The sequence below is a fragment of the Malurus melanocephalus genome, unplaced genomic scaffold (genome assembly GCF_030028575.1).
Source record: "Malurus melanocephalus ecotype Western Australia unplaced genomic scaffold, MMel_1.1 scaffold_22, whole genome shotgun sequence".
In the NCBI taxonomy this organism is placed as follows: domain Eukaryota; kingdom Metazoa; phylum Chordata; class Aves; order Passeriformes; family Maluridae; genus Malurus; species Malurus melanocephalus.
The window spans coordinates 3,435,233-3,449,051 of NW_026623254.1; the positions used below are offsets into that span (position 1 = coordinate 3,435,233).

A 13,819-nucleotide genomic window follows, 5' to 3' on the forward strand; every position below is an offset into this window, starting at 1 on the left:
TCCTATAGAAATGGATAGACTGATCTTTTCCTTGTACTTTCCTTTTCTGTACTTCGTGCCCTTATGTTCTTCCGATTTGTTCAAATTTTGTCCTTCTTTTGGCAGGATTATGCTCTTTCTGGTTGGAACTTGAACAACATGCCCATCCTAGAACAATCAGTCCTTGCTCACATCAATGCAGACATCTCTGGCATGAAGGTGCCCTGGCTGTATGTAGGGATGTGCTTCTCCTCGTTTTGCTGGCATATTGAAGATCACTGGAGCTATTCCATCAACTACTTGCATTGGTATGGGCTGTCCTTTGTGCATCTACCTTACACTGTGCCCTGTTTGCTTTAGGAAGTTTGTAGTTCTACTTGCAAGTGCCTCTGCACACTGAGGACATTTGTAAATAAAAAGCTGAATGTGGTGAGTGGTCCGTATTCTTAGCTGTGCCTGATTAAAAGTGAATTACATTTTTAAACCATGTTATAGTGCTTTTCATTAACTGATGAAATATTCTTCTTGTGTGGCCAACATTGCAGTGTCATGGTAAAATCATGCTTTACAGGACCCAWCTTATTTAAGGAACCTTTTTTGTTTAGAACTGTGTTATCGTTCACTGGCTCACTGCTTTATGATTTAAAATTGGGTTGTGTCAGTGCTGGAAGCGCAGTTTGCTGTCTCATTGCTTTTAAAGGCATCAGAGTTGTCTGTTCAGCTGCAGATCCACATGCACACAGAAATACTCCTCGTAAAGAGAAATTTGGAAGTAATTCTGCCTTTTGGAACAGTTCCAGAAGTATTGTGGCATTCAGCTTTTGAATAGAAGGCTCGTGACAGATTAACTATTGGCATTGCAGTCTTCCCAGTTCATCAGATTCTGTCCCAGAGAATGAAGCAGGGAGGAGGAAGGGRGAAGCTGTGGGCAGCTTTAGAAAGTTTGCTGTACATCTGGGAGAGATGAGCTGATGGCCTTCAAACCGTAATTGCACATCTTTGAAGGAGCATGTTTGCTAGTAAGGTCTGATCCGCAGGCTCAGGAAGGGAATTAATTTTGTTTCAAGTTCAGTTATTGTCCTCAGCGTGCTGTTAACTGGGTCAGTATGTGAGGGGTTTGTGCCCGCTGGAGAATTCCAGCAGCGCGGGATGGATGCGCAGCCGGGATTTGCCGGGGTGTCCCTGCGCTGTGCTGCCAGCAGGTGGCACTGCAGCCCGCTGGAACCGCAGGCAATGCTGCTCCCGGGCTCCTCGGCCTTCTGGGATTATACATTCACATAGTGCGGTGGAAACTATTTCAGATATTTCAGCAGTCTACTGCTTGTACTAAATAAAATGTATTTTAAAATTAAGTCTCAGCACTGTAGATGCAAGGTCATTACAATTGATTGTGGTTAAAAAAGGACTGGAATAGTGCTTGAGTCATTGTTTAGTTTTGGTCTTATTAATCTTTTTGTTCCATCATACTTAACTAATTCATGTTATTTGGCCTTAATAGTCCGTAATAGTCCAGTGGATCACAGGTTTTTAGTAATTAGTCATGAATATTAGAAAGATTGCATGTATTTTGCTCCCCTGGCTGTTACACTGTCCTGTTGGTTTTAGGACTGTGACTGCTCCAGGCCTAATTGAGTGGAGGAGTACCATGATATCACTTAAACTGTAGCTGTGATAGCCGGGGTTTTATTTATTAAACTTAATTCCTTTTTCCTGAAGGAAAATAATTGGCCRTTTTACCCTTTTGGAGCATGGTAACTGATAATTATCTTCCACATTAGGTTTGTCAAGGCAAATCTACTGCCAGGTATGTTGAGATTTGTGTTGGAGTGTAACTGATTTTTTTCAGATCAGAATAGTACATCCTGGGGAAGATGCTTGTTGATTAAAGAAGGTTTTTTTAATGTAGACGTAAAGTGGCTTGTGAGGACASTGCTGCAAGATGTGAGGTGTGCTTTGCAGTTTAGTGGCACCTTCAGTTCCGTCTCACTCGTGTTCATTCCTGTGGTCATGTTTTGGTAGGGGAGAGCCGAAGACTTGGTATGGTGTGCCCTCTCATGCAGCAGAGCAGCTGGAAGATGTGATGAAGGAATTGGCTCCAGAGCTGTTTGAATCCCAGCCTGATCTCCTGCACCAGYTGGTCACTATTATGAACCCCAATGTGCTGATGGAACATGGTGTACCAGTGAGTATCACACAAGCATTTCTTTACATAAGTACTTCTATGTGCTCTCTTTTTTTCATTCTTTGCCAGATTTGTATAAYAATGGTTTGGCATAACTCTGAAGARTTTTTATGATGGACATTTGCATATTCAATTCATTACTTACGGGGTGTTTTTCAAAGCTGTTTTCTAGACTGCTCTAGACCAACCAGGAAATTTAAATTATCTTGTAACAGAAGTGAGTATGCCATGCTTCTTACATAAAATACCTTCTAGAATAAGCATATGCTGTGTATTACACTTAATTTTTAATAAAAAAAAAAATCTCTTCCCTTGTGTAACAGCAGGTTTGTCTGAAATACTTTTAAAAGCTGTTGACAGTAAAAAACTTGTTGGATATTCAGTAGAAATCTCAGCATTACAAAATGCTTTTCTGACCAAACATAATTCACTGCAGACCTCTAAGCAGTGGTCACTGTCATTTGCTTTTGTCTCAGGATAAACTGCTTCCCTGGCAAATACCYCTTAAAAGCAAACCATAAACTTTACAGAAGCTTTTGCACTTTGTGGTGCAGTGGATTGAATGATGATAGACATGAAACATCCCTTTTGGGATTCATAAAGACAATTTTCAGCTGCTGGTTTATGTATTCAGATTTTTTCTGAATAAGGCTGTAAATTGAGAATTCATATTWAGAAGGCAGAAACAATCCTCACTGTGGCTGGGGAACTCTGTATTGCCTGTGGTGTTCTATAGGTACAGAAAGTGGTGYTCAAATATTTTATATTTTTGTGTCTTAAGCTGTTGCATGTTACATATTTTTTCTTTCCTTTATCCTTTATTAGGTTTTCAGGACCAATCAGTGTGCTGGCGAGTTTGTTGTGACCTTTCCTCGTGCCTATCACTCTGGATTTAACCAGGGATATAACTTTGCTGAAGCTGTGAACTTCTGCACTGCTGACTGGGTCTGTTCTGTTGTATATATTTGCTKTCTCTGCAAGTGTTGTGTTAGTAGCTTAACTACCTGAATAGTATTTTCAGTTAAATAGTATATTTTATATGGTTATAGTTCTTGGGGCAGCAGTTAAAAATTCAGGGGAGTTTCAATCATACAAACTAATTTTGGGGAGCACATAATTTTAAGTAGCTTCATCCTGAAACTTTGGCATGTGTTCTTCCTTTTTAATTATTGATGAACCAAAAAGTGACATCTTRTAGTAGCTTTAGCTAGTATTTCTCYGATGCYACTTTCTGAATTTGATACAGGTCCATATCCTCTCTTGAAGTGCTGTTGTCATTTGCATACTGGAGATAGATCTTTGTTCTTACTTTGTGCCAGCTCATTGTGCCTTTAATCTTATTAGTGCTGTTCTAATAGCTGTGCTACATCAGTGCATAGCTTATGTGAGTTGTTAAGGAAATTGTCAAAGGAGTATTCTKTTACTGTCCAGGGTTTACAGTTGGAAGCTATGATCTCATCTCTAGTTTGTCTTTCTCTAGCTTCTTTTTTTAAACTACAAATGCAAGTTTTAGCCCTTTTTCAGAGGCTTGTATTCATTTGTCAGAAAAATTGTCTGCAGGATGGGCAGTGAGTCAGTGCTCTTTTTTTTTTCTCCAATGCTCATTATGTAATACGTGTGTAGCCTCTGTGAAAAACTGCTAAACTTGCACCAACCACATGAAATTTCCTTTGCTTATGCAAAGATGTAATAACCAGAAATATACGTGGCAAATTCATTTAGCATCTTTTTGCTTTCAAAGGCCTGAGTAATACCAGTTTTGGTTAATTCTAGGAATCTTATGTTGAATTTCTATGTCCAAGCATGGTAATATCCAGAGGACATTCATCTTAGCATAGACCTGATGACTTCTCTTTGGTGGCAGTTTCTTTCCACTGAAGTAAAAAGAGCTTAGGACAACTCTTAAACTTTGGTCTGTACGTTAGRTGCATAAGCTTGTGGAAGATGCCCCTTTCCAGCAATGATACCTTCTTTGTCCTCACCTGTGACATGATTTAAGGTTGTTATAATTAGCTCTGTCCCATCAAACACAACAGATTTTGTCAAAGGAAGGAAAAGGGAAGCTGAGAGATGATTTTTTTTTCCCCCTGAATGATGATGATGTGATTTTCTGTAGCTTCCCATTGGGCGTCAGTGTGTGAGTCACTACCGAAGGCTGGGACGTCACTGTGTTTTCTCCCATGAAGAGCTGATCTTCAAGATGGCTGCAGATCCAGAGTGCCTGGATGTTGGGCTGGCTGCCATGGTCTGCAAGGAGATGACTCTCTTGATAGAGGAAGAGACACGGCTGAGGGAGTCAGTTGTACAGATGGTGAGTAATAGAAGGCAACCCTTTGCTTGCAAAAGAACTTTGGCTTCCCCCTCCCCCTGCCTGCATTAGAATTTTTGAACAAGTGGCTAATTTTTTTTGCCAGGGAGTGTTGATGTCTGARGAAGAGGTGTTTGAACTGGTTCCAGATGATGAACGCCAGTGCACAGCTTGCAGAACGACATGCTTCTTGTCAGCTCTTACGTGTTCCTGTAATCCCGAGCGTCTGGTGTGCTTRTACCATCCTTCTGATTTATGTCCCTGTCCCATGCAGAAGAAGTGTCTAAGGTACCCAGGATTTTKTTCTCCCTACTTCCATATCTAATAATTTTCTGTACACCAGTGGCCAAATGTATTTGGTCACACTTCTCTTGTCWGTTATTTAAGGAATATTTTTATCTTGTTTCTTGGTTCCCAGGCAAACAGATATTGTACGTGTTCTGCTTCTCTGGCCTTGATGTAGCTGGAAAAAATTCATATTAGCAATATYTTGACTTTCATGTGGGAGTTAATACTTTTTATGTCTTTTCTTTCCATACCTTCAGGTACCGCTATCCACTAGAAGACCTTCCTTCTTTGTTGTATGGAGTGAAAGTTAGAGCACAGTCTTATGACACTTGGGTCAGTAGAGTTACAGAGGCTCTATCTGCCAATCTCAACCACAAGAAAGGTCAGACTTCTGTCATTCATAGTGGGATGTCCTGAAACCCCTGCATGTGTTCTGTGCTCTCATTTAATGAGAGAAATGCTGGTTTTTGTGTATTGGAAAAAAATGAGCTAATGGAAGAGTGTAATGTAAAKTACCATTGTGTATTTCAAATTGAACTACCCCTGTGGAGCCTTCATTGAMGGCCTTTGAATCAATCTTAAAACCTCTGTGTACAAATTATCTATGTACTCTTGTTACAGATGTGATTGAGCTGAGAGTAATGTTGGARGATGCTGAAGATAGGAAATACCCCGAGAATGATCTTTTCCGCAGGCTCCGAGATGCTGTGAAAGAAGCAGAGACCTGTGCTTCAGTAGCACAGCTGCTTCTGAGCAAAAAGCAAAAACACAGGTAGGACAGGCTTGTATATACATTTAAGGGCTGTTGTATGCTAATTGAAAATATTTTACAAAATTKAGGTTGGAGGAAGATTTTGAAATTTTGAACAGTGCTAGGCAGTCTAATTATAAAGGTCACATTCAGCTGCTTCTATAACATTTAGGTTCATATTTAGCACCTGGAGAGGGATCACATTTATAGAAAGGATAAGGTTGTTAAAAAAGCAAATTAAAAAACAAGTGTTCAATCAGAGCAATTTGGCAGGGTTCAAKGCAGCAATAAACTAATGGTCAGATGCAGCAAAAGAAAGTCTGTGCCTTATCCATCTCATTATGAATAAACCCAAAAAATGGGTAATTGGTAGCTGTGAAGTTGTGCCCAATGTTGTATTGGATCTTTCCCTTCTCTTGGAAGTTGAGTTTCCATAGGAAGGGGTAGTTTGTACCTTTTTGTGCAGCTTCTCGTGCTGTGGCAGTTTGGGGTTGGACTGGTGACAGAATGCTGGTGTGACATTGCTAAGTGTCCCCTCCCTCAGCCCTGTACCTTAGAGCCCTGTGCCCCCTTTGCCCTCACCCAGGAATTTTGGGGGCATAGCAGGTCTGCTGCAGCCACCAGTCCCCCTCGCTGTCTGTTGAAGCAAGTCAAAGTCTGCGGGTTTCTTTTTTCTCCTCTCAGGTTTTAGCTGGTGTGTAATTATATTTAATAATTAATCTACATTTTACATTTACAATTTTATGTAAGTCCTTAATTGAAAGATAGAATTCTTTTCTTTACTATTTCTATGGTATTAAAATGTAGATTCATTAGTAGGGAACAGCTCTTCAGTGTTTGAAATCTGTTGTACTTTTGAAGTGGTGCCTGCCAGTGATCTTACACCAAGTATTTAATTTGTGCACTGTGTCACTTTTAAGTYTTTTACTCTATTCACTGGGCTTGTTACACTTACTTCAAGTGATGTTTAATGGAAATGTCTTTGCAGAACCTGTCCCACTCAATAGCAGTCYTCTGCTGCAAGGCCAGTTTCAGTAGTTCTCTGGCTACAAGAGAGAAAGCACTAGAAGATAAGACCTGTGTTCAGAGCTTGTTGCTGTTACATATGTCAGGCTTTTTGTCAGTGCCTGGCATGGCAGTCAGCTCTTGAGCTGCCTAAAACATATTTGATGGAGCTATGTTCTATTACCTGTTTGTAACAACTCGATTTGAAAGTCATCTGGACAATCATACCTCCAAAGGGCAGGGTAAATTATCCTGAAGGTTCTTAGGGGAATTGTACTTAATTCTGTTTTTAAGATTTTGGGATTCTTGTTTGGTTTGGGTTAGGTTTTTCCTTTTGAGTTCTTAAATGATGAAATGTTTTTGGTAACTTCTCAATTGATTCCAAATCTTGATATTTTCTGACACTGTGAATAAATCCAAGGATCACCATCTTACCTTTCATCGAATACTAATTCTGCCCATTTGTACAGCAGAGTGAGCCAAGACAGTGGAAGAACACGGACCAAGCTGACTATGGAGGAGCTTAAAGCATTTGTACAGCAGTTGTTCAGCTTGCCATGTGTTATCAGCCAGGCCCGACAAGTAAAGGTAAGATTGCATCTGCTCCTCTGATGAAGTTGTGCTTTTTTCTTTGTTCTGGTTTTGTGGAAGTATGTTTTTTGTAGACAGATAATTTTGCCTGGAGTAGAGGATAGGTGCACTTTTTTAGGGTAMCTGTTGCAGCAGGTATTGTCAGATGTCGTGGTCTCACTGCAGTTAAACAAAGATAAAGGATCCCCTTCACCTGTCATTATCCAGGCAGCCCAGTTTCAAATCTCTGAAACAGTTACTCTTATTCCATCATCATTAATGCTCTCTGTRGAGGTGAAATTTTTTGAATCMWACCCTTTATATATTTTTGTAGAAAYCTCTGAAAGTTAGATTGGTGCTKTTTCAGGGGAGCAGGAAAGCAGTGCCACATTGTCAGTTATTCCATAAATACATTTCAGCCTTGATAACACATCTCTGCCTTGATTTTTAGGCTACAGCCTTYTTAATCTGTATGCATGACCTGCATTTTTTGCCCTTCATATATATCTTGGCACCTGTCTGTGAATGAATCTAGACTAATAAGTAATCCAGAGCTTACTGATTCCCCTGGCTGCTAGTATTATTTATCATTCTGGCACTCTGCATCATGGCAAGTGTTTTCAGCAGCAATCTTAATTTGTTTCTCTGTCACTGATGATGGAATACTAAATAGTATTTCACCTACTAACTRCTGGAAAACTTCTTTAGAAATGTCATTAATGAAGATTTTTTGCCTAGAGAAATGCTTCTTGAGATGTATGTTAATCACTTTTTACCTGCATCTTCTGCTGGTACAGTTTTACGAGTGTTGTATAGTATTAGATGGAGGATCTAAAATTCTGAACATTACTGTATGTGCAGCTGCTGCTACACAACCAAACATATGGTTAAAAAATAAGTTACTTTTGAGAAGGCCTCTTTTTCTTAAGTCTTTGTCCTTCTTTTATGGATTTTATAGTAACTTTTCCATGATACTTCAGTGTTGATAAGAGAGATTTTATATTGGAATTTTCTATTGTTTTTGTAATATTGGCATGTTTTTGCTGAAAACTTCAGWAAACTATAGGACTGTAGAATGCATGTTTGTCAGGCCTATTGATGCTAATCTGTCCTTCAAAGGTGTTATTTAATTAGTTTCCCAGCAGCTAATAGAGCAGAAAGTGCTTTCTCATCCTTATATATGATAGGATGGTTTTACTACGCTTCTTTCCACATACAGTCCAAAAGTACTTMCTGATACTTATTAATTACTTATTAATTCTATGATCTGTTCATGAACCTGTAAGATTTTTCTCAGAAGAGCATATTTGTTTCTAGTGTATTTAAAACCTGTTTCTAATTAAAACATAATTTGTAGATGAAAGAGCTGCTGGCATATGGTAAATACTTAACAGTTTTAGTTTGTATTTTTGGCCAATACTTTCTCCCAACTCATCTCTCTCCTCCCCCACCCCCCAGCATTAGGAAGCTGGTTCTGTTTCAAGTACTCTGCYGAGGCATGTGCATGTTCTTGAAGCTTCAGCATAATCAGTAGTCAATAAACAAATATTATCATTTTACTGATTACAAACTGTAGTCTTTTTGTTTCTGAATGAAGTCAAATAATGATCATTTATGCCTAAGCACTCACTAGCTTTTAGCATGGCATTTGAATGCAATTATCCATCATAATGAATAGCAAAATAATTGTCATGTTGGATGATGAGTATTTTGTAACACAAAAGGCATTGTAATTATTAAACTGTAATAATTTACCGTTGTCACTCTGAAGCATTCAGAATGTGTTCCCTAAATCAAAATCTTTATAATGTAGATCTTGTTCTTTCATGTAAATGCTTTCTGATTTCCAGACAGTCATGAAAAGCAGCATTAGCCAAAAAGGGCAGTAAGCTAAGGGTTAGGAAATGCAGGGTTTGCTCCTCATTGTGCCATCGACTTGCTGTCAGAAATGCCTGTCTTTTTGTAAGAGACTTRGGGGTGAATCAATTGAGTATACTGGCTGAATGTCCTTGAATGAATCTCCTGCAGAGATTCTTTCCTGTCTGTTTGCTGTCTTTGATTTTTTTCATTGCAGTGGCAAAATATGAGGATGAGGACAACTGCWGCAGTGCAGTTGGATTTCTGTGAAATTGTCTCCTTTAATAAGAGGGTTTTGCATTTTCATTTCTTTCTTTTGTGCAATAAAGCCCTGATGCTTATAAATGGTGGTACTGCTTTAGGGGAATAATAATTTCAAGCTTCTCCATTGTTATTTTCATGGTCTYTGGAATTCATTTTCTCATACATCTCTGGCTGGTTATTTCTCTTCAGCATGTTTTTTTCTGCTTTGTATTGCTGTCATTACTGTAATGCCCCTGACACTATTGAAATGATGACCTGTTTGCAAAGTCCCTTTTTTCCCCACTATTTTAAAATTAATATTGACTGGGCAGTGCTAAATATTCTGTTTTGTTGGAAGCTGTAGTCATTTGCAGTTGTACTATTTTAGGTGCAGAGTTTGATGCAGTTAATATGCCTAGGGTATTAAACATTAGGCCATCAAGTAAGTTTAGATGGTCTGTTACTTAATTTCAGTCAGACTTGATGGCTTGTGACAGCTAGCTGGCATTGTGTGTAGAAGCTCGGACTGATGATGTGATGATCACATACACATTCACAGCTGACTGATTGCTCAGTGGGATTTTCTTTTGGATTCTGTGGGTGTTTTTTCCTAATTGATTTGTGCTGTGTGTTACTTCAGAATCTGCTCGATGATGTGGAAGAATTTCATGAGCGCGCTCAAGAAGCTATGATTGATGAGATCCCAGACTCCTCCAAGCTGCAGGAGTTGATAGACATGGGCTCTGGCCTTTATGTAGAACTTCCTGAGCTGCCAAGGTTGAAGCAAGAGCTGCAGCAGGCACGGTGGCTGGATGAGGTGAGATCCACCCTCTTGGATCCACAGAGAGTCACCCTGGATGTGATGAAGAAGCTCATTGACTCAGGTGTGGGCTTGGCACCACATCACGCTGTAGAGAAAGCCATGGCTGAGCTGCAGGAGCTGCTCACAGTCTCAGAGAGGTGGGAGGAGAAGGCCAAGGTCTGCCTGCAGGCCAGGTGAGTATTCCTTTGCAAACTGTTTTTTAGAGGTCACGCACTTTTGTGTTGGTCATTCTCTTTTGAGAAGTGTGGTGACCAGTTGGATCTTTGAAGCTGTGGTTGCCTTTGTTACTTTGTTTTTGGGGTTTTTTTACCTCCCAACAGTTGGACTGCTCAAGAGTTGGATTTGAGATTGAAGAATTGCAGAAGTATTGATTCCTTATGTTRCACAGTGGCAGGAGGCTGTGGGTGTTGCTGCTGTCTTTGCTATTCATCCCCCTCAACAAAAAAACCCTGAGTGTGCTACACAAGATAGCTTTCTTGCCGTTAAGGGGTTGTGATGCTGTGCCCTTTTGAGCTTGATTGTGCCAAGTAAATCAGCTTTCTCACCTCCTATTACTTGGTAGCCAGTAGCCCCCTCCAAGCATAGAGCCATGGTATCCTACACTGCAATGCAGTGATGAAGTTGCATCACCAGCCTGTCAAATTTATGGCTTTAGATGAGTGGCATTTTGAGAGAAGGCTGRAATTGGGTTTTTCTTACTCTAGACCACGCCAAAGTATGATGGCTCTGGAAGGCATCGTGAATGAAGCAAAGAACATCCCTGCTTACCTACCCAATGTACTGGCACTGAAAGAAGCCCTGCAGCGGGCTAGAGACTGGACAGCCAAAGTGGAGGCCATTCAGGTAGGGGTTACAGCAGGGCCTGGAACCTTGTGCTTGCACCCTTTTATTTAGATATGTTTTTTATTCCTAGCACCTCTSCTCACAAAGGTGACCTGAAGAGAAGCCTTGTTATGGCTGTTAAATGTGCTTACCAGAGCTTGTGTACTTGAGTTTCTGTTTCTTTTTGTGCATTTGTTTCCCCACTGGCTATCCAAGTTCTGTTTCCCTTTCTTTCATGCATTTCAGAGTGGATGTAAAAGCTGGCAAATTCATTATGATACGGTATTTGGTTTTGAAACTGTTCAGTGTACTGTCACTGGAAATATTTAGCTGCAGCAGAGGATGCTCTCTGATCTTCAGTTTTGGATCTGGCTGTGGGAATGTTTTCGGTTTTTTTGTTTTTTTTCTTAGTTCCCAAAATGGTGTAAGATTTAATGCCACTGGTGGCCAGAATTTTCTGAAATAGGTGAATTAGTTCAGTAACCTCCCTTTTTACTGGTCTACCCACATCACTTGATGCTGAGTTCAGTGATATTTTWAGGTGTCTAGACTATCTCTGGACTACAGCTGCTTATCAGGTACTTATTGGGAGTTGAAGTGAGAAACCCAATTGATTTTGCATCAGCCCCYATACAACTGTCAGATATAACACCTTGCTGTTAAGCAGACAACATTTCAGATAACTGTCTGGAAATGGAATGTTTTCATACTTCCTAAGTCCGCTGGCCATGTCAAAATGACTGTTAAAATAAGAACTGTATGAGAGAGTTGTTTAAAATAACAGTGAATTGAAGCACTGYCCTCCTTTCCTATGGAACTCTGTTTTAGGCAGTGACAAAATAGTGTATGTSTTGAAATTAAGCTGGCAGCTGATAAAATGGTAAAATTGTTGGCTTAAAAAATTTATTTTACTCCAGAATGGGAGCAACTATGCCTACCTGGAGCAGCTGGAGAGCTTGTCTGCCAAAGGGCGCCCCATCCCAGTGCGCCTCGATGCCCTGCCTCAGCTGGAGTCCCAGGTGGCTGCAGCTCGTGCCTGGAGGGAGCGCACAGGAAGGACCTTCCTGAAGAAGAATTCCAGCTACAGTCTGCTGCAGGTGAGCAACACGTACTTCTCTGTCAGAAGAGCCCATTTCTCCATCAGAAACTCATCCTCATGGCCGTCAGTGGTCTGGAAGGAAAGAGCTGTTTTTTTTAATACTGAATTACAGCTCCTTTTGCAGAATTGAATGTAGTTTCACCTATTCTCAGGTGAAAAGAATGGAAAAAGCAAAAAGTCTGGTTAGTCTTGTTTTATGCATAGACAATCTCATCTCTTATTTTTGAAGAAAGAGGGAAAGTAAAAGGATTTTTTCTAATTGTAGAGAAATGTAGGCCTGAAATGGACATAGACCTGTCTCAAATTGATAGATGTTTTTGCCTTACTGTTTAAATGCTAAGAAAATAGATTAGATATTTTATAAACGGTTTAAGAAAAATTAGTCAGTTACTGTTTATTTCACTTCAGTGAATGTAGTCTCTGTCCTTGTTTTAATAAAAATCAATGATGTGTTTGAAGATCTATCATATCTACTTGACAGGCTTCCCTTTCCTGAGGAAAACAGTTCCRGTTCAGCTGCATTCTCAGAGGCTGTATTTTTCATTCGCTAACGTTGTTAATTCTCTGCAGTTTGTCTTCCCTTTTAGTGAGATGTCCAAATCCAGACAGCATCCTCTGTGACTTTCCCTAGTGCCATGTGAAGTCAGTAATTACATCTTTTGTCTCAAAGGGGATRCTGATGTTTAATGTTTGGCAGTGGGATCTTCCCTATTGCAGCAGCATCACACTGATTTTTGTTCATTTTGTGATACACTCTAGATACATATTTTCTCTATATTCTTCTGCCTAACTAGTTTTTTAATATGTTCTGGTTTTGCATTTTTCCTAAATGCAGCAATTGGAACTTTCCTATATTGAATTTAATTTGCTAAATTTCATATATAAGTATGCCTTCCAACTAGTCAAGATGACTTAAAGCTTTATTCTTGTCCTTAAAAAGTGCTTTGCAGCCTTTCATACTGATATTAAAAGGCTTATAGCATACTTWCAGGGTTTTTTAAGGCACTCAATTGCTGATGTAAATATGAAATAATTTTTAAGACTTGTGATTGGTAAAGGGCCTTGAACTGAATGTTAAAATATGGATATCTAGCTGCATGTAGTATTTTGGTTAGCTATATGTATGATAGTGTAATCTGAATAGATTCTGTAATTTAATCATGAAAATGCAAACACAGGGGCTTTCAGTTTGACCCGCTGTGTCACAGGGGTGCTGATTACATTCAAATTCCATAACTATGAGATATTGTTATCGTTATCTCTTTATTCTCTTTTTCCTAGCATTAATTGACAGGTATCAAAGGTGTTAGATTGTTGAGTAGTTCTTATTCTGTGCTGACATTGTTGTCATTCCTTTTTGAGTTTTTCTTGGCATTCTTGGCTCTGACAGGATGAGTTGTCTTGGTGGTTACAGGTTCTGAGCCCCCGAACTGATATCGGTGTTTATGGGAGCAGTAAGAACAGGAGGAAGAGGGCAAAGGAGTTGATGGAGAAGGAAAAGGAGAAAGATCTTGACTTGGAATCCCTGAGTGAACTGGAGGATGGGCTGGAGGARGCCAGGGATGCTGCAGCTGTGGTAAGGAGCAATGAAAGGTGGTGTCTCCTGCTGTTGGGCTTAAGTCATCTCTAATCTGTGTAGAAATTGTAGGGAAGAACGGATAAATAAATTTCACTGAAACAGATATCTCATAATACGGTGTTTGACACAAGAATGTAGTTCAGCTTGAATAGTGAAAAAGTGAAAGTAAAGGGAAGCACGGTTCAGAGTGTAACTGCTGGTATTTAATACCATTGGGTATGTGTAAGACTTAAATGCTCTTGGTTAATATCTGTGGATGCTCATCTAATATTAACATTTATTGAAATCCCATTGAAATAATGAGGTGCAGCTC

The 13,819-nt window shown here is 39.7% G+C and overlaps 1 protein-coding gene across 3 annotated transcripts in view; it reads left to right on the forward strand.

Moving 5' to 3' along the window:
• The window catches only part of KDM5A (lysine demethylase 5A), a 46,590-nt gene that overhangs the window by 20,837 nt on the left and 11,934 nt on the right, over window positions 1–13,819 (forward strand). For 2 of the 3 annotated variants that reach the window (XM_057390080.1, XM_057390083.1), the window contains 12 exons: window positions 106–287; window positions 1,999–2,161; window positions 2,987–3,106; window positions 4,278–4,472; window positions 4,576–4,757; window positions 5,015–5,139; window positions 5,379–5,529; window positions 6,984–7,101; window positions 9,824–10,179; window positions 10,711–10,849; window positions 11,746–11,925; window positions 13,342–13,503. In XM_057390080.1, coding sequence (XP_057246063.1) covers window positions 106–287; window positions 1,999–2,161; window positions 2,987–3,106; window positions 4,278–4,472; window positions 4,576–4,757; window positions 5,015–5,139; window positions 5,379–5,529; window positions 6,984–7,101; window positions 9,824–10,179; window positions 10,711–10,849; window positions 11,746–11,925; window positions 13,342–13,503 — 2,073 coding nt within the window. The remainder of the gene's footprint in view (window positions 1–105; window positions 288–1,998; window positions 2,162–2,986; window positions 3,107–4,277; window positions 4,473–4,575; window positions 4,758–5,014; window positions 5,140–5,378; window positions 5,530–6,983; window positions 7,102–9,823; window positions 10,180–10,710; window positions 10,850–11,745; window positions 11,926–13,341; window positions 13,504–13,819) is intronic. The other variant, XM_057390081.1, reaches the window with a different exon arrangement.